Consider the following 19862-nt stretch of genomic DNA (forward strand, 5'->3'; position numbering starts at 1 on the left):
TGCGATATTAGCGTTTTTTATTTATAATACGTTTCCAAAAATTTCTGAAAACCCGGTTTTGCTTTGTCATCAGCATGTGTTCGTAATGGCTGGTCAGTGAAACGACCTGTCCTGATTTGTCTTTAATGAGCAAGCCTACCTTCGTGATCTGGCCTCTGTAATATGGTATAGAATCAGCTTGATCCGCTCTGTCGAAGATGCTTGGACCTTCTTTTTTTATATTTTCAGTGGTATTGTTAACAAACACGCCCCCATAAAGAAAATGAGAATTTAAACAGGTTCAGCCCCTGGTTCGACCGTGATCTTGCAAAGTTACTCCACAAGAATTGTATTTGGCCAAATGCTCGGCACACGCATACTCAGGCTGACTGGCTATCGTTCAGGCAAATGAGAAATAGGTGCACTCAGGCTATCCGGAAGGCCAAAGTTAGTTACTTTAAGGAGCAGTTCTCTCTCTGTGGGTCTAACCCCAAGAAGTTCTGGAAAACAGTTAAAGACCTGGAGAATAAACCCTCCTCCTCACAGCTGCCCATGTCCCTTAATATTGATGATGTGGTTGTTACTGACAAGAAGTACATGGCTGAGCTCTTTAATCACCACTTCATTAAGTCAGGATTCCTATTTGACTCAGCCATGCCTCCTTGCCCGTCCAACATTTCCTCATCTCCCACCCCTTCTAATGCGACTATCTTGATGCTCCTCCCTCTTTTTCCTCTGCCCCGCTACAAAGTTTCTCCCTGTAGGCAGTCACTGAGTCTGAGGTGCTAAATGAGCTCCTTAAACTTGACCCCTAAAAACCATCTGGGTCATATGGTTTAGAACCTTTTTTTCTTTAAGGTTGCTGCCCCTATCAACGACAAGCCTATCGCCAACCTTTTTAACCCGTCTTTCCTTTCTGGGGATGTTCCCATTGCTTGGAAGGCAGCCACAGTTTGTCTTTTAATTAAATGGGGAGATCAAGCTGATCCTAACTGTTATAGGCCTATTTCTATGTTGCCCTGTTTATCTAAAGTGTTGGAAAAACGTGTCAATAATTAACTGACTGGCTTTCTTGATGTCTATAGTATTCTCTCTGGTATGCAATCGGGTTTCCGCTCAGGTTATGGATGTGTCACTGCAACCTTAAAGGTCCTCAATGATGTCACAATTGCCCTTGATTCTAAGTAATGTTGTGCTGCTATTTTTATTGACTTGGCCAAAGCTTTTGATACGGTAGACCATTCCATTCTTGTTGGCCGGCTAAGGAGTATTGGTGTCTTTGACCTGGTTTGCTAACTACCTCTCAAAGAGTGCAGTATATAAAGTCAGAAAATCTACTGTCTCAGCCTCTGTCACTGAGTACCCCAAGGCTCAATCCTAGGCCCCACGCTCTTCTCAATTTACATCAACAACATAGCTCAGGCAGTAGGAAGCTCTCTCATCCATTTATATGCAGATGATACAGTATTATACTCAGCTGGCCCCTCCCCAGATGTTGTGTTAAATGCTCTACGACAAAGCTTTCTTAGTGTCCAACAAGCTTTCTCTACCCTTAACCTTGTTCTGAAGACCTCCAAAACAAAGGTCATGTGGTTTGGTAAGAAGAATGCCCCTCTTCCCACAGGTGTTATTACTACCTCTGAGGGTTTGGAGCTTGAGGTAGTCACCTCATACATGTACTTGAGAGTATGGCTAGACGGTGCACTGTCCTTCTCTCAGCACATATCAAAGCTGCAGGCTAAAGTTAAATCTAGACTTGGTTTCCTCTATCGTAATCGCTCCTCTTTCACCCCAGCTGCAAATTAATCCTGATTCAGATGACCATCCTACCCATGCTAGATTACGGAGACATAATTTATAGATCGCAGATAAGGGTGCTCTCAAGCGGCTAGATGTTCTTTACCATTCGGCCATCACATTAGCTACCAATGCTTCTTATAAGACACATCACTGCACTCTACTCCTCTGTAAACTTGTCAACTCTGTATACCTGTCGCAAGACCCACTGGTTGATGTTTATTTATAAAACCCTCTTAGGCCTCACTCCCCCCTATCTGAGATCTCTACTGCAGCCCTCATCCTCCAGATACAACACCCGTTCTGCCAGTCACCTTCTGTTAAAGGTCCCCAAAGCACACACATCCCTGGTTCGCTCCTCTTTTCAGTTCACTGCAGCTAGCGACTGGAACGAGCTGCAACAAACACTCAAACTGGACCGTTTTATCTCTTATCTCTTCATTCAAAGACAATCATGGACACTTTTTCTGACAGTTGTGGCTGCTTTGTGTGATGTATTGTCTCTACCTTCTTGACCTTTGTGCTGTCGACTGTGCCCAATAATGTTTGTACCAGGTTTTGTGTTGCTACCATGCTGTGTTGTCATGTGTTGCTGCCTTGTTTTGTTGTTGTCTTAGGTCTCTCTTAATGTAGTTTTGTTGTCTCTCTTGTTGTGATGTGTGCTTTGTCCTATATTTATATTGTATTTGTTTTTAATCCCAGGCCCCCGTCCCTGCATGAGGCCTTTTGCCTTTTGGTAGGCCGTCATTGTAAATAAGAATTTGTTCTTAACTGGCTTGCCTAGTTAAACAAAGGTTAAATAAATAAAAGTATTGTCTGTAGGTTCACGAGGCGAAAAAACGATTTAATCAATTTTATAATAAGGCTGTAATGTAACAAAATGTGGAATAAGTCAAGGGGTCTGAATACTTTCCAGATTGACTGTATATATGGATGATTTATAAAGCCAGGCACATTTAACAGTTAGGCTATTGATTATAGACCTAATTAAATTGGGGTTTCCTCTCTCCTCAATTTTATCAGACAATTAAGGCAAGGGCTGTTTCCTCTTCTACTTACCCCGCTTCTCCCTCTGCCGCATTGTACTCAACACCAATATGCTGGTTAACTTTTCTATTATTCACATAGCAACATAGGGAAAGGCAGCAACTCTACTGAGCACCGAAGATTGTTTCAGAACCGCGGACAGTGACCGCAATCCAATGCGGGAGAAAGCGCATATGTTATAAAATAATATTATGTTTATTAGTGTTGCACCATTATTTTTGCATAATATAACCATGTACAATTTAAGTATCACATGTTTTAAAGTGATTGACTGTGCCATCCCCATGGCCTCCGCAATGGATTAGTCCACTGAAACAGGTGTGAATCAGACAGGTGTCTTGTGCACCATGAAGAAGAAAAAATATTTTTGCGACTGCTTGACTAAAGAAATCTTGGTCGACAAACAGCCTATCGACCAAACAATCGACCAGTCAACTAAATAGGGTCAGCCCAAAAAGCAATTCACTCACTTTTTGTCCTGGATACAAAGTGTTATATTTGGGGCAAATACAACACATTACTCAGTACCATACTCCATATTTTCAAGCATAGTTGTAGCTGCATCATGTTATGGGTATGCTTGTAATCATGAAGGTTTGGGGAGTTTTTCAGGATAAAAAAGAAACAGAATGGAGCTAAGTACAGGCAAAATCCTAGAGGAAACCCTGGTTGTCTGCTTTCCACCAGATACTGACACTTGGAGTTGAAACCTAAAACACAAGACCAAATCTACACTGGAGTTGCTTACCAAGAAGCAACTCAGTGGCAAATTAAATCTGCTTGAAAATCTATGGCAAGACCTGAACATGGTTATCTAGCAATGATCAACAACCATTTTGACAGAATTTGTAACACAACAAATGTGGAAAAAGTCAGGCAGTGTGAATACTTTCTGAAGGCACTGTAATCTGAAACACAACCAAAACAAACTGCAAATGCAGATAAACAAGTTCATTGCGTGATAGGAATATGGGACCAAATACTAGACTTTTGACTACTTTAATACACACACAAGTGAATTTGTCAAAATACTTATGACACGTTCAAATGGGGAGACATTCCTTTCTAAATGGTGAGACAGATATGCATGAAAATAACCTGAAATAAAAGTTTACATTCTGTGCTGTCGCCTCATATGAAATGTTTGATCTCAAAATGCTGAAATATAGAGCCAAATTAAACGTATTAGCTTCACCGCCCAAATGAATACACTGGGGAGTGTATATGCCTAACTTTATAACTTTGCCTTAGCATTGATGGTGTTATTATTATCCTTGAAATTGAATGCCCAAATTCTTGTGTAATTCCAATGTGATTTGTAAAACATGATATATGAACTGCCCGAATGTGCCTGTACGTGTTATTGATAAAGGCATTGTTATCTCTTTCTGTTCTTGTTTCCAGTACTCCCTCCTCTCATTGTGGTTTATCTCTTCTCTTCTTCCAGATGCTCTCGTCTCCCTCACCGTCGTCATCAGGTCAACTCTCCCAGCTTGGTGCCAGTTTATATGGCCCACAGAGTAAGCTGACTGCATCTGTTTTCAGGGTCTTTCCTACTAAGTCCATAATACATTTATGTCTGTAACAATTTGGTAGTCAAGTCATACCTGGAGCAATTTGATCATTACAAATAATTACCCGATAGACCTGATTTAAATATACCCAATTCTAAACAGACTTCAACACTATTCCCTTAGGCACTTCTTGTTGATCTCAAAATATTACTTTAAGAGATATCCAATCTATTGGTCACTTTGGAAGTTGGTAAGAGAGACCCCTGTTGACTGTTTTTATTTCTCGCGTTGCAGGTGCACTAGGCTTCTCGATAAGGGGCATGGGAAACAACACTCAGTTAAACCGCAGCTTAACGCAAGGCACCCAGCTACCGAGCCATATCACCCCCACCACGGGGGTGCCCACCATGTCCCTCCATACCCCGCCCTCGCCAAGCAGGTGTGTTTAAGAGATGAGACGTGAGACAGAGATGCTGGAGAGAGAGAATATAGCTTTGGCAATGTAAACATATGTTTCCCATGCCAATAAAGCCCATTGAATTGAGATATTCTGGAGACAGACATATAACACATAAGCCAGTGTGTTTGAATGCCATGGAATCATTATTCTGCTGCTAATTAGTTAGCCAGTCAGTTCAGTTCAGTGGTTGCAGAGCAGGACAGGACATTTATTAGTAAAATCACCATCTGGCTTCATATCAACCCATTCTGTCCTCCCATCTATCTCCAACCCATGATGTGTCCTCCGCAGGGGGATCCTGCCGATGAACTCGAGGAACATGCTGAACCACTCCCAGGTGGGCCAGGGTATCGGGATGGTCAGCAGCAGGACCAACAGCATGGGCAGCTCAGGGCTGGGCAGCCCCATCCGCAGCTCCCCCAGCATCATCTGTATGCCCAAACAGCAGCCTGCACGGCAGCCCTTCACCATCAACAGGTACACACTCACACGGTCTGGCTGGCCATACAATTGAAAGATCTGCTGTTCTCAACTCTGTATAAAAGTATAAATCAATCATTTTTTGTGATGATTGGAAATAGATATTAAGGTGCTCCAGTTGGAGGCTAAAGTTGTCCTCTGTATTTCTGTAGCATGTCAGGATTCGGGATGAACCGAAACCAGGCGTTTGGGATGAACAACTCGTTATCAAGCAACATCTTCAATGGCACAGGTTAGTAGTGTGTCACTTCATAATAACCAACTATCTGATGCTCAGTCTGGCCATTGAATGATACATCACACTCAGCTTGGTTTTACCTGTATGTTTTTGTTGCCAAGTTTTTACAACGTTCACTTACCTATCCATTCACACAATCTATAAGACACACAGTCAGCATGAATAGTAACATACATTCATCTACCCATATGGCTTTCTTACAAGTCTTTAACCCTCCCTCTCACAGACGGTAGTGAAAACGTGACGGGGCTAGACCTGTCCGACTTCCCTGCGTTAGCAGACAGGAGTCGGAGGGAAGGAAGTGGAAACCCAACGCCGCTACTCAACCCACTAGCTGGAAGGGCCCCCTATGGTAAGAAGTCTTTATAGCGCACTAGTAGGGATTTATAATTGTGTACTAATCTAGGCGGGCTACCTATAGTAAGGGCTCAACATAGTGCACTAGAAAGAAGGGCTCATTGTTAATGCACTAGGCTTGGATGCTAAAGGCACTTGGCAGTGCATGTGTAAAAAGCATCAGACTCATCACGTTACTGTGGGCCAGTCAGTACTGCTAGACACATTCTCATTGTAAATACTTAGTTCACTTGTCTCTCTTCAAATATTAACAGTGGCGAGTCATGTGATGAAGAAAGGGAAAAGGCCTTCTCCAATGGTGTATCTATATGTATATATAACCCAAAGCTAAACTTCTTTCTCATTGTGGTGATTTATTTAAGAAGCCTCTTCTCTTCATCTCATGACCTCATCAGTTGGCATGGTGACGAAGCCATCGAACGAGCCGACGCAGGATTTCTCCATCCACAACGAGGACTTCCCTGCACTGCCTGGTCCCAACTACAAGGACCCCACGTTGAGCAATGACGACAGCAAGACAGTGAGTCATGCAGACAGACAGGCTTACTTTAGCCTGGTTGTCAGTCTGTTTTCCTTGGTTGTTGTCATGCCAAACATGGATAAAGCTGAAACGAACAGGCAACCAGGCAAGGCCTCCTTATATTGAGCAGCAACAGCTACTGCATATTCAAGTGTTTCACCTTATATATATATATATAATGGCGCCGGACGGGATGGCCGCCTTTTTACGGGCTCCTAACCAACTGTGCTATTTGGTTTGTTTTTTTGCATTGTTTGTAACTTACTTTGTACATAAAGTTGCTACTACCATCTCTTATGACCGAAAAGAGCTTCTGGACATCAGAACAGCAATTACTCACCTCGAACTGGACAAAGATTTTTGTCTTTAATGAGTCTGACGCAAAGGATATACTGCTCTCCGGAGAACAGGCCCAAACCCCGTCATTTGCTTGAAGAAAAGGCGGAGATACAGAGGGAGAAGGTCAGGGTGCCTTGTTAGGGAAACAAGCTCGATCTACCGTCGCGACTATCTTATCAACGGGACATTAAAACTTCTTATGGCTGCAATCCCGTTAACGGGATCGATATGACAACAGCCAGTGAAAGTGCAGGGCGCCAAATTCAAACAACAGAAATCTCATAATTAAAATTCCTCAAACATACATGTATTTTATACCATTTTAAAGGTAATCTTGTTGTTAATCCCACCAAAGTGTCCGATTTCAAATAGGCTTTTCAGTGAAAGCACCACAAACGATTATGTTAGGTCACCACCAACTCAAAGAAAAATTCAGCCATTTTTCCAGCCAAAGAGAGGAGTCACAAAAAGCACAAATAGAGATAAAATGAATCACTAACCTTGATGATATTCATCAGATGACACTCATAGGACTTCATATTACACAATATACATATATTTCTTGTTCGATTAAGTTCATATTTATATCCAAAAACCTCAGTTTACATTGGCGCCATATTCAGAAATGCCTCCAAAATATCTGGTGAAATTGCAGAGAGCCACGTCAAATAACAGAAATACTCATCATAAACTTTGATGAAAGATACATGTTTTACATAGAAAAGATACACTTGTTCTTAATGCAACCGCTGTCAGTTTTCAAAAAGCTTTACGGCAAAAGCACAATATTCAATAATCTGAAAACAGCGTTCAGCCACAAAAGCAAGCCATACAGTTACCCGCCCAAATTGTGCAGTCAACAAAACTCATAAAAAGCAATATAAATCTTCACTTACCTTTGCTGATCTTCGTCGGAATGCACTCCCAGGACTCCCACAAGAAATGTTTTTTGTTTTTTCGGTAATGTCCATCATTTATGTCCAAAAGGCTATTTTTGACGCGTGTTTGGTATACAAATCCAACGTCAGGGAAGCGCGTTCACTAAAACCTGACGAAATGTCCAAAAGTTCCGTAACAGTCAGTAGAAACATGTCAAACGATGTATTGAATCAATCTTTAGAATGTTTTTACCATAAATCTTGAATAACTTTCCAACCGGAGAATTACATTGACTTCAGATGAGCGATGGAACGGAGCTCCCTCATGTGAACGCGCATGGTCAAAGAATGGTCACCTCATGGCAGACCTGACTAATTCTCTTCTCATTCGGCCCCCCTTCACAGTAGAGTCATCAGACAAAGTTCTACAGACTGTTGACATCTAGTAGAAGCCGTAGGAAGTGAAAACTCATCAATATCTCGCTGTGATTTCAATGGGAGCTTGGTTGAAAATCGACCAACCTCAGAATTTCCACTTCCTGTTTGGATTTTTCCTCAGGTTTTTGCCTGCCATATGAGTTCTGTTATACTCACAGACATAATTCAAACAGTTTTAGAAACTTCAGAGTGTTTTCTATCCAATACTAATAATACTATGCATATATTAGCAACTATGACTGAGGAGCAAGCTGTTTACTCTGGGCACCTCTGTGCACCTTTCCTCAAAGCTACTCAATACTGCCCCTGCAGCCATAAGAAGTTAAAAACAGTAATATCTTATGTTTCACTGAGTCGACGACACGGATAATATAGAGCTGGCTGGGTTTTCCGTGCATTGGCAGGACAGAGCAGCTACATCTGGTAAGATGAGGGGCGGGGGTGTGTGTCTTTGTCAATAACAACTGGTGCGCGATGTCTAATATTAAAGAAGTCTCAAGGTATTGCTCGCCTGAGGTAGAGTACCTCATGATAAGCTGTAGACCACACTATCTACCAAGAGAGTTCTCATCTATATTATTCGTGGCCGTTTATTTACCTCCACAAACCGATACTGGCACTAAGGCCGCACTCAACGAGCTGTAAATGCTCATCCAGAAGTGGCGCTCCTAGTGGCCGGGGACTTTAACCTTTCACGAGCCTCAACCCCGGATCCGGGAGCACCCCCCACCCCCCCCACACTGATTAGCATCGCTAGCATAGCGTCACAATTAAATAGTAGCATCTAAATATCATTAAATCACAAGTCCAAGACACCTAATGAAAGATACAGATCTTGTGAATAAAGCCACCATTTCAGATTTTTAAAATGTTTTACAGGGAAGACACAATATGTAAATCTATTAGCTAAACACGTTAGCAAAAGACACCATTTTTCTTTGTCCACCATTTTTTCTCTCCACCAGTAGCTATCACCAATTCGGCTAAACTAAGATATTGATAGCCACTAACCAAGAAAAAAACCTCATTAGATGACAGTCTGATAACATATTTATGGTATAGGATAGGTTTTGTTAGAAAAATGTGCATATTTCAGGTATAAATCATAGTTTGACATTGCAGCCACCATCACAAATCTCACCAAAGCGACTAGAATTACTACAGAGAGCAACTTGTATTACCAATTTACTCATCATAAAACATTTCTTAAAAATACACAGCACATAGCAATGGAAAGACACAGATCTTGTGAATTCAGACAACATTTCAGATTTTCTAAGTGTTTTACGGCGAAAACACAATAAATCGTTATATTAGCATACCACATATGCAAACGTTACCCGAGCACTGATTCAAGCCAAAGAGAGCGATAACGTAAATATCGCCAAAATATATTAATTTTTTCACTAACCTTCTCAGAATTCTTCCGATGACACTCCTGTAACATCATATTACAACATACATATAGAGTTTGTTCGAAAATGTGCATATTTAGCCACCAAAATCATGGTTAGCCAATGACAAAAGTAGCCCAGCTGGTCAGAAAATGTCGTGCACCATATTAGACAGTGATCTAGTCTTATACATAAATACTCATAAACTTGACTAAAAAATATAGGGTGGACAGCGATTGATAGACAATTTAATTCTTAATAAAATCGCGGAATTACCTTTTTTAAATTATCCTTTTCAATACAGGTTGCGCCAAGCAAAGCTACACCTAACAAAATGGCGGAACGTGCGTTTAACATTTTTCTACAGAACAACGATTTATCATCTTAAATATTTCTTACTATGAGGTGATCTTCCATCAGAATCTTGGGCAATGAATCCTTTCTTGGGTCTAATCCTCTTTTGGTCGAAAGATGTCCTCTTGTCTGTCGAAATGCCCACTAACGTTCGACCGGGACCCCGAAACGTGCCCGGCGCTTCAAAGTGCACAACAAAGCAATGCCTCAAAATCGCACTAAACGGATATAAATTGCTATAAAACGGTTCAAATTAACTACCTTATGATGCTGTTAACACCTATAACGAGTAAAAATATGACCGGAGAAATATTACTGGCTAAACTAAAGCTAGGAAGGAGGCGAGTCGGATGTCCTTTGCGCGCCGCGCGCAGGCAGCCAAAGGAAGTTACTTCTGGTATTTGGTGATTTATAGAGGCACTGATTGCGCAATCGACTCCATTCAAAGCGTCATCACGTACTGACACCCAGGGGAAGACGTAAGCAGTGTCTGTTTCTCCATAGCATTTACAGTGACCTTTAAACTGACTCCAGATCAGTGGCCAAGATGTTTGAAATCTGACTCCCTATCATGAAAAGTGCTGTAGATTGAGTTCTGTTTCACTCAGAGACAAAATTCCAACGGCTATAGAAACTAGAGAGTGTTTTCTATCCAATAATAATAATAATATGCATATTGTACGAGCAATAATTGAGTACTAGGCAGTTTAATCTGTAGAGCAAATTTTGCTAATGCGAAACAGCACCCCCTAAATTTGCAAGAAGTTAATGCAGGCATACTTTAAATCCGTTTGACCTTAAATCCGTTTGACCTAATTTCTACCAGTATGCTACATGTGCAACCAGAGGAAAAAACAACTCTAGACCACCTTTACTCCACACACAGAGACGTATTCCTGCTTACAAGCCAAAACTAAAGTAAGAAGTACCAGTGACTCGCTCTATACGGAAGTGGTCAGATGACGTGGATGCTACTCTACAGGATTGTTTTGCTAGCACAGACTGGAATATGTTCTGTGATTAATCTAATGGCATTGAGGAGTATACCACCTCAGTCACCAGCTTCATCAATAAGTGCGTTGACGACATCGTCCCCACAGTGGCCGTACGTACATATCCCAACCAGAAGCCATGGATTACAGGCAACCTCCGCACGGAACCAAAGGCTAGAGCTGCCGCTTTCTAGGAGCTTGAAGTGCTTTCACTGACATTTTCAACCTCTCCCTGACCGAGTCTGTAATACCCACATGAGACAGCCTATAGGGAGGAGGTCAGAGACCTGGCAGTGTGGTGCCAGGACAACCTCCTCTCCCTCAATGTGAGCAAGACAAAGGAGTTGTTCATAGACTACAGGAAAAGGATGGCCGGACAGGCCCCCATTAACATAAACAGAGCTGTGGTGGAGCGAGTCGAGAGTTTCAAGTTCCTTGGTATCCACATTACCAACAAACTATCATGGTCCAAACACACCAAGACAGTCGTGAAGAGGGCACGACAACACCTTTCCCCCTCAGGAGACTGAAAAGATGTGACATGGATCCCCAGATCCTCAAAAAGTTCTACAGCTGCGCCATCGAGAACATCCTGACTAGTTGCATCACCGCCTGGTATGGCAAATGCTCCGCATCCGACCGTAAGGCACTACAGTTGGTAGTGCGTACGGCCCAATACATTACTGGGGCCAAGCTTCCTGCCATCCAGGACCTGTATACAAGGCGGTGTCAGAGGAAGGCCCATAAAATTGTCAACGACTCTAGTCACCCAAGTCATAGACTCTTCTCTCTGCTACCTCACGGCAAGCGGTACTAGAGCGCCAAGTCTAGGTCCAATTGGGCCCCATAACAGCTTCTACCTCCAAGCTATAAGACTGCTGAACAATTAACTAAATGGCCACCTGGACTATTTACATTGACCCCCTCCCCCCTTTGTTTTTAAACTGTTGCTACTCCCTGTTTAATATCTATGCATAGTCACTTTACCCCAACCTATATGTACAAACTACCTCGACTAACCTGTACCCCCGCACATTGACTCGGTACCCCCTGTATATAGCCTCGCTATTGTTATATAATTTTATTGTTACTTTTTATTTACTTAAGGTTATTTAGTAAATATTTTCTAAATTCTTGAACTGCATTTTTGGTTAAGGGCTTGTAGGTAAGCATTTCACGGTAAGGTCTACACCTGTTGTTTTCGGCACATGTGACAAATACAATTTGATTTGATTTAGTTAGAAGAGCGGACATCTTATATTAAACGCAAAGTTCCATGATGTCATGTGGGTTATAGATGTAATAAAAATAAGATGATTATTAATTCATTTGTTTCTTGCTTTGTTCAGAACCTAAACTCTACAGGCAAGAGCACGTCCATTGCAGATGGGCCTATGTTCCCCGGAGACAAGACGACCTCAGCACAGAACAACAACCAGAAGAAAGGGATCCAGGTGTTACCTGACGGTGAGCCTTCTCAACCAATCACACCTCTCCGTCTCGACCTGGGTGGGTTTTGAGATGGTTTCTGCATGACTGTTGGCCAGTGGTGATGTCCAAATTTGCACTAGCTGGAGGGAAAGCTCTACTTCTTGATTATTTTGTGTTGATTTTCCTACATCTGTAGGACGGGTGACGAACATTCCCAGGGGAATGGTGACGGACCAGTTTGGAATGATCGGCTTGCTGACATTTATTCGAGCGGCGGAGACGGACCCAGGCATGGTGCACCTGGCGCTGGGGAGTGACCTCACAACACTGGGACTCAACCTCAACTCTCCAGAGTAAGATGGCTGCCCTGTCTCAATATTAGGTTGAAGGGATACATAAATCAAAAATCTAAGTTAAGTCCACATTGAGAGTAACATGTCCCTTCCTTTCCTGACAGAAACCTGTACCCCAAGTTTGCTTCCCCCTGGGCATCAGCACCGTGTCGACCTCAAGACATTGGTAAGACATTATCCTGACCACACGTACACTGACACGCACACTGACACACACCAAGACTCACACCAAGACACATACACCTGTGAAGACACATACACCTGTGCAGACACAAAGATGGCGCCGAAGAACATGGCTGACGTTTTACATTCTCCCAACCAATTGTGCTATTTTGTTATTTTTTGTGTTTTGTTTAACTTCTTTTTTAACTTATTGTGTACATAATATTACTGCTAACTTCTGGACATCAGAAATGCGATTACGCACAGCGGACTGTAGGAAACTTTTTTTCCTTTAACGAGTCCGACGAGAAGGATATCCTGCTTTCAGTGGAACAGGCCCAGATCTACGCCTTTTGTGTGAAGAAAAGACGCCGGAAAAGAGGCCGCAGATCGGGCAGCCTTCTGAGAATCCGGAGGCAAGCATGTAACTCCCATTGACTTCCAATGTTCTTGCTAACATGCAATCATTGGAAAATAAAACTGATGACCTACGATTAAGATTATCCTACCAACGGGACATTAAAAACTGTAACATCTTATGTTTCACTGAGACGTGGCTGAATGAAGATACGGACAATATAGAGCTAGCAGGATTTTCCATGCATCGGCAGAACAGAGACGCTACCTTTGGTAAGACGAGGGGTGGGGGTGTGTGTCTTTTTGTCAATAACAGCTGGTGTGTGATGTCTAATATTAAAGACGTCTCGAGGTATTGCTCACCTGAGGTAAAGTGCCTCATGATAAGCTGTAGACCACACTCTACCAAGAGAGTTCTCATCTGTATTATTCATTGCTGTCTATTTACCACCACAAAGTGAAGCTGGCACTAAGACCGCTCTCAACCAACTCTATAAGGCCATAAGCAAAGAAGAATATGCTCACCCAGAAGCGGCGCTCCTAGTGGCCAGGGACTTTAATGCAGGCAAACTTAAATCAGTTTTACCAAATTTTTACCAGCATGTCACATGTACAAGCAGAGGGAAAAAACCCTAGACCACCTTTACTCCACACACAGAGATGCATACAAAGCTCTCCCCCGCCCTCCATTTGGAAAATCTGACCATAATTATATCCTCATGATTCCTGCTTACAAGGTAATACTAAAGTAGGAAGTACCAGTGACTCGCTCTATACGGAAGTGGTCAGATGACGCGGAAGCTACAGGATTGTTTTGCTAGCACAGACTGGAATATGTTCCATGATTCATATATGTTCCAGTATGTACATATCCCAACCAGAAGCCATGGATTACAGGCAACATCCCCACCGAGCTAAAGGCTAGAGCTGCCGCTTTCAAGGAGTGAGAGACTAATCTGGACCCTTATAAGAAATCCCGTTATGCCCTCAAACGAACCATCAAACAAGCCAAGCGTCAATAGAGGATTAAGATTGAATCCTACTACACCGGCTCTGACGCTCGTCGGATGTGGCAGGGCTTGAAAACTATTACGGACAACAAAGGGAAACCCAGACGCGAGCTGCCCAGTGACGCGAGTCTACCAGACGAGCTAAATGCCTTTTATGCTCGCTTTCTCAGTAGCCGATGTGAACAAAAGCTTTAAACAGGTCAACATTCACAAAGCCGCTGGGCCAGACGGATTCCCAGGACGTCTACTCAAAGCATGCGTGAACCAACTGTCAAGTGTCTTCACTGACATTTTCAACCTCTCCCTGACCAAGTCTGTAATACCTACATGTTTCAAGCAGACCACCATAGTCCCTGTGCCCAAGGAAGCAAAGGTAACCTGCCTAAATGATTACTGCCCTGTGGCACTCAAGTCGGTAGCCATGAAGTGCTTTGAAAGGCTGGTCATGGCTCACATCAACAGCATCCTCCTGGACACCCTAGACCCTCTCCAATTCACATACTGCCCCAACAGATCCACAGATGATGCAATGTCAATTGCACTGCACTCTCTCACCTGGACAAAAGGAACACCTATGTTAGAATGCTGTTCATTGACTACAGCTCAGCGTTCAACACAATAGTGCCCACGAAGCTCATCACTAAGTTAAGGACTCTGGGACTAAACACCTCCCTCTGGACTTCCTGAAGGGCTGCCCCCAGGTGGTAAGAGTAGGCAACAACACATCTGCCATGCTGATCCTTAACACTGGGGCCCCTCAAGGGTGTGTACTTAGACCCCTCCTGTATTCCCTGTTCACCCACGACTGTGTGGCCAAACACGACTCCAACACCATCATTAAGTTTGCTGACGACACAACAGTGGTAGGCCTGATCACCGACAACAATGAGACAGCCTATAGGGAGGAGGTCAGAGAGCTGGCAGTGTGGTGCCAGGACAACAACTTCTCCCTTAATGTGAGCAAGACTAAGGAGCTGATCGTGGACTACAGGAAAAGACGGGCCGAACAGGCCCCCATTAACATCGACGGGGCTGAAGTAGAGCGGGTCGAGAGTTTCAAGTTCCTTGGTGTCCGCATCAGCAACGAACTATCATGGTCCAAACACCCCAAGACAGTCATGAAGAGGGCACAACAAAACCTCTTCCCCCTCAGGAGACTGAAAAGATTTGGCATGGGCCCCCAGATCCTCATGGTTCTACAGCTGCACCATCGAGAGCATCCTGACCGGTTGCATCACCGCCTGGTATGGCAACTGCTCGGACACCTGACTGTAAGGCGCTACAGACGGTAGTGCGAACAGCCCAGTACATCACTGGGGCCAAGCTTCCTGCCATCCAGGACCTAGGCGGTGTCAGAGGAAAGCCCATAAATCTGTCAGACTCCAGTCACCCAAGTTATAGACTTTTTTCCCCTGCTACTGCATGGCAAACGGTACCGGAGCACCAAGTCTAGGACCAAAAGGCTCCATAACAGCTTCTACACCCAAGCCATAAGACTGCTAAACAATTCATAAAATCGCCACCGGACAATCCCCCCCTTTGTACACTGCTGGTTGTTTGTTACCTATGCATAGTCACTTTGACCCCACCTACATGTACGGATTACCTCAACTAGCCTGTACCCCCGCACACTGACTCTGTACCGGTGCCCCCTGTATATAGCCTCGTTATTCTTATTGTGTTACTTCTTATTTTAGTCTACTTGGTAAATTTCTTCTTCTTGAACTGCACTGTTGGTTAAGGGCTTGTAAGTAAGCATTTCACTGTAAAGTCTACACTTGTTGTATTCGGCGCATGTGACAAAGTTTGATTTGACCAGGATAGTCCACTCATTTGCCACAGTTGCCACTCTATTCCACCAAGACGCACACACACCCGCACCCCGCACTGAGCCTTTTGGTGACCCTGGTGCCGCCTCTCTTTCAGACTTCCACGTCCCGTCTGAGTACTTAACCAACATTCACATACGGGACAAGGTAGGTGATAAATCAGTAATCTAACCAGTTTGTGTAACACCCCTTTTCATGTGGCATCGATCTTATGCTCTTGAAGAAAGCACAATGTCATCATTGGAACGAATGATGGTGTTGATTAAGATATGTTTCTCCTCAGCTGGCAGCTATTAAACTGGCTCGTTACGGTGAAGACCTGTTGTTCTATCTGTACTACATGAATGGAGGAGACCTGCTACAGCTCCTGGCAGCAGTAGAGCTGTAAGTAGCACATCCAAACTACTACTGAAGGCATTTAACTTACTTTGTAGTATAGAGTCTCTTGCTCATCTTTTATTTAGAAATGATCAGACTCCTCTCAAAAGTGATTTTTAGAGATTTTACTTCACCTTAACTCCCAGCCTCACTTTTTGGTTTTCTTCCAATAGTTGTCCAAAGTACCACAGTTCTTTCCATAGGTTGTTATCAATAAGCGATTTGTGCGTATTTTCTTTGACTTGACTGTGCAGTAATGGGATTTCTCTCTCTCCTGCCTGTGCCTGGTGTTGGTGCAGCTTCAATCGGGACTGGCGGTACCACAAGGAGGAGCGGGTGTGGATCACGCGGGCGCCGGGTATGGAGCCCACACTAAAGACCAACACCTACGAGAGGGGAACCTACTACTTCTTTGATTGTCTTAATTGGAGGAAGGTAGCCAAGGTAAAGGTATTGGCTTTAGTATCTACCCTCAATCAATACACTAAACATTAAAGGGATAGTCCGGGATTTTGGCAATCTACTTCCCAAAAATAGATTAACTCTAGTATACAATTTTTGTCTCAGCATCCAGTATGAAGGAAGTTAGATGTAGTTTTGTGAGCCAATGTGAACTACAGTTAGTGCAATGCTAACCAGAGTTAGCATGCTAGCTGTTCTAATAGATGTCCAGTCATTGTGCTAACGCTAGTTAGAAATTGCGCTAAAGCTAGTTATCATTTTTCTTCAAACTGCACACAGAGATATAAAAATGGTATCCTCGAGATCATCTTACTTTGGGGAAGTAGATAAAGGGCTTCATTGCCAAAATCGTGAACTATCCCTTTAAGAGAAAGCATTATCTGTGTGTGCCTTTTTAGATTTAGATGTATGCCATGAGTTGTGAATCTCCTTTGATGGAGTTACGTGGTTTACGTACTAGTTTTGTCTTGGGAACTTTTATGAGTTTTTAACTCTGCTTCTGACCCTCAAGAAAGGCTTGTAAAAAGGCTCAAGGTAGGCCTTCAGTATCTCTCGGTTACTGGTGATGTCACACTGGGTTTTTAGTTCTTGATTATCAATAGTCTCACTCGGGTCATATAAACTCAGCAGGAGTCTTCCATTACTGATTGTGTGTTCTCAATCCCTTTAGGAGTTCCACCTGGAGTACGACAAGCTAGAAGAGAGGCCCCACGTCCCGTCTACCTTCAACTACAACCCAGCCCAGCAGGCCTTCTGAGGCCCAGTACAGTATAGTCCCAGGGTTACTGCTGTCCCTGCACCCCTCCCTCCCAGCCTGAGGAGGGTGCTGTGGCCCAGGCATCCATCCTGGTTTTTATTCCTTGAGGATCTGGTTAAAATGACTGCAGAGGAGGTCCTCACCACCGCATAAGGGTGGGGAAAACTGAGCCCTGCCTTTCCCAAATGATGTGCTGCCCAAACACCTCCACTTGTTCTGTTTTTATTCCTTTAATGTCCTTGTTTTTTGAGGTGGGAGTTGAGCAGGGTCTGTGTTTTGTTTACCTCTGAATCAGAAGACTGACTATACCGGCACACTTTACAGTGACAAAACAAGGGTTATGACACATTTTCATCAACAAAAAAGTGACAACGGTGGGGAAGGCTAAACCAACAAGGACCATCCCACACGTGAGAACGAAAGGGGCCGGAAGAAATGCAATGTTCGTTGCTGCACTATTTAGTAATAAAAGAACACAAAGATTGTTTGTGCTTTTTTATGTGAAAACGCTCCCTCGTATTTTGTTTTGGAAAGATCAGCAGCCTGTCTACACCTCTCTCTCTCTACTTCTCCTCTCTTTCCATCTCTCCTCTTGTACATTCCCTCTTTTCTCCTCAACCGGCCCCACATCTTTCTTTCCTTTTGACGGGTATTTTCTGTCTGGCTTCAAAATAGACACAGATCGGATACTTTTTTTAGTGAATGTTCTCACAACCTGTGGACAACCCGTACAAGGGTTGTTAGAATACCTACCCAGCTTCATTGTTCCAGAGCAAGCAAAACACTTTCCAGTCTTTGTTACGATTTTGTAATAAACGTGTAAAAAAATTTTTTTTTTATGTTTGATGATCACATGTATACTGATATGTATGTATGAATCTGTATATATGTGTGTGTGTGTGTGTGTGTATATATATATATATATATATATATATATATATATATATATATATATATATATATAAATATATATATATGTATATGTATGTGTGTGTGTGTGTGTGTATATATATATATATATATATATATATATATTTTGGAGAGAAAAAATTGCTCTGCCTTGTACCTCGTTTTTAGGAGGTCAAAATAGGACATTTCTGTATCTGCTGGTCAGGGCGTCGCACTCGGAGCCGTGAGCACTTACGACGAAGAATTACAAATAAAAAGACAAAAAAGGAAATACCTGATTCTCAGCTAAAACAAGGAAATCCACCCCCAAACAAACCAACTAATCAGTCCAAAGCAAGAGGACAGACGGACACATTTCACTTAAAGCTGTTTAAACAGCAGCATTTCGTAGGAAATGGAAAAGTGAATAATTTTAAGAATAATGAATACAGATCAATCTTGTATTTTCTGACGTTCAAAGCCTCTTTTCTTTGTAATAAAGCAGAAAAGGCTTTCCTGAACTACTATTGTGTGGCGTCTGGTTTCTGGGGGAAGGAGACATTTTTGACCTTCACGAGTCTGGATGAAAACCAAACAAATTTGGCACAATATATATGAAATTATATCCCCCTTCAAGTGGTCCTTGCAGTTGTATATGTATTATTTGTGTATTCCTGACCTACTGATACACATCATTTAAGGGCCAGTCACAGACAGGACCATCCATCTCCGGTCCAGTGGAATTGAATGACAGAAGGAGTAGGGAGGGATGGAATGTGTAGGGCTAATACAGAGCCTTCAGAAAGTATTCAGACCCCTTGACTTTTTACAAATGTTACTTTACAGCAGGGCTGCCCAACCCTCTTCCTGGAGATCTACTGTCCTGTAGGTTTTCAGTCCATCCCTAACTTAGCATATCTGTTTCAGCTAGTTAAGGTCTTGTTGAGCAGCTAATTAGTAGAATCAGGTGTGTTAAATTAGGGTTGGACTGAAAACCCACAGGACTGTCGATCTCCAGGAAGAGGGTTGGGCAGCCCTGCTTTACAGCATGATTCTAAAATTGATTAAATTAAACCAATTCGTCAGAAATTTGCACACAATACCCCATAATGACAAAGCGAAAACAGGTTTTTAGACATTTTTGCAAATGTATTTATTCACATAAGTATTCAGACCCTTTGCTATGAGAAATTGAGATCAGGTACTCTTTCCATTGATCATCCTTGAGATGTTTCTACAACTTGTTTTGAGTCCACCTGTGTAAATGTAAGTGATTGGAAAGGCACACAACTGTCTATATAAGGTCCCACAGTTGACAATGCATGTTAGAACAAAAACCAAGCCATGAGGTTGAAGGAATTGTCCATAGAGCTCTGAGACAGGATTGTGTTGAGGCACAGATCTGAGGAAGGGTACCAAAAAGATTCTGCAGCATTGAAGGTCCCCAA

The 19862-nt window shown here is 42.8% G+C and overlaps 1 protein-coding gene across 10 annotated transcripts in view; it reads left to right on the top strand.

The window, feature by feature from the left end:
• LOC129846741 (CCR4-NOT transcription complex subunit 2-like) overlaps positions 1–18935 on the top strand; it is a 38571-nt gene extending 19636 nt beyond the window's left edge. For 3 of the 10 annotated variants that reach the window (XM_055914588.1, XM_055914590.1, XM_055914589.1), the window contains exons 3-15: positions 4271–4343; positions 4632–4776; positions 5089–5274; positions 5430–5509; positions 5742–5867; positions 6235–6392; positions 12137–12296; positions 12415–12571; positions 12676–12737; positions 16027–16076; positions 16213–16313; positions 16607–16757; positions 17440–18935. In XM_055914588.1, coding sequence (XP_055770563.1) covers positions 4271–4343; positions 4632–4776; positions 5089–5274; positions 5430–5509; positions 5742–5867; positions 6235–6392; positions 12137–12296; positions 12415–12571; positions 12676–12737; positions 16027–16076; positions 16213–16313; positions 16607–16757; positions 17440–17526 — 1536 coding nt within the window. In that variant the 3' untranslated portion in view covers positions 17527–18935. The remainder of the gene's footprint in view (positions 1–4270; positions 4344–4631; positions 4777–5088; positions 5275–5429; positions 5510–5741; positions 5868–6234; positions 6393–12136; positions 12297–12414; positions 12572–12675; positions 12738–16026; positions 16077–16212; positions 16314–16606; positions 16758–17439) is intronic. The other 7 variants (XM_055914591.1, XM_055914594.1, XM_055914592.1 and 4 more) reach the window with 7 other exon arrangements.
• The last annotated feature ends 927 nt before the right edge of the window (positions 18936–19862 follow it).

The sequence above is a fragment of the Salvelinus fontinalis genome, unplaced genomic scaffold, assembly GCF_029448725.1.
Source record: "Salvelinus fontinalis isolate EN_2023a unplaced genomic scaffold, ASM2944872v1 scaffold_0615, whole genome shotgun sequence".
NCBI classification, from domain to species: Eukaryota; Metazoa; Chordata; class Actinopteri; order Salmoniformes; family Salmonidae; genus Salvelinus; species Salvelinus fontinalis.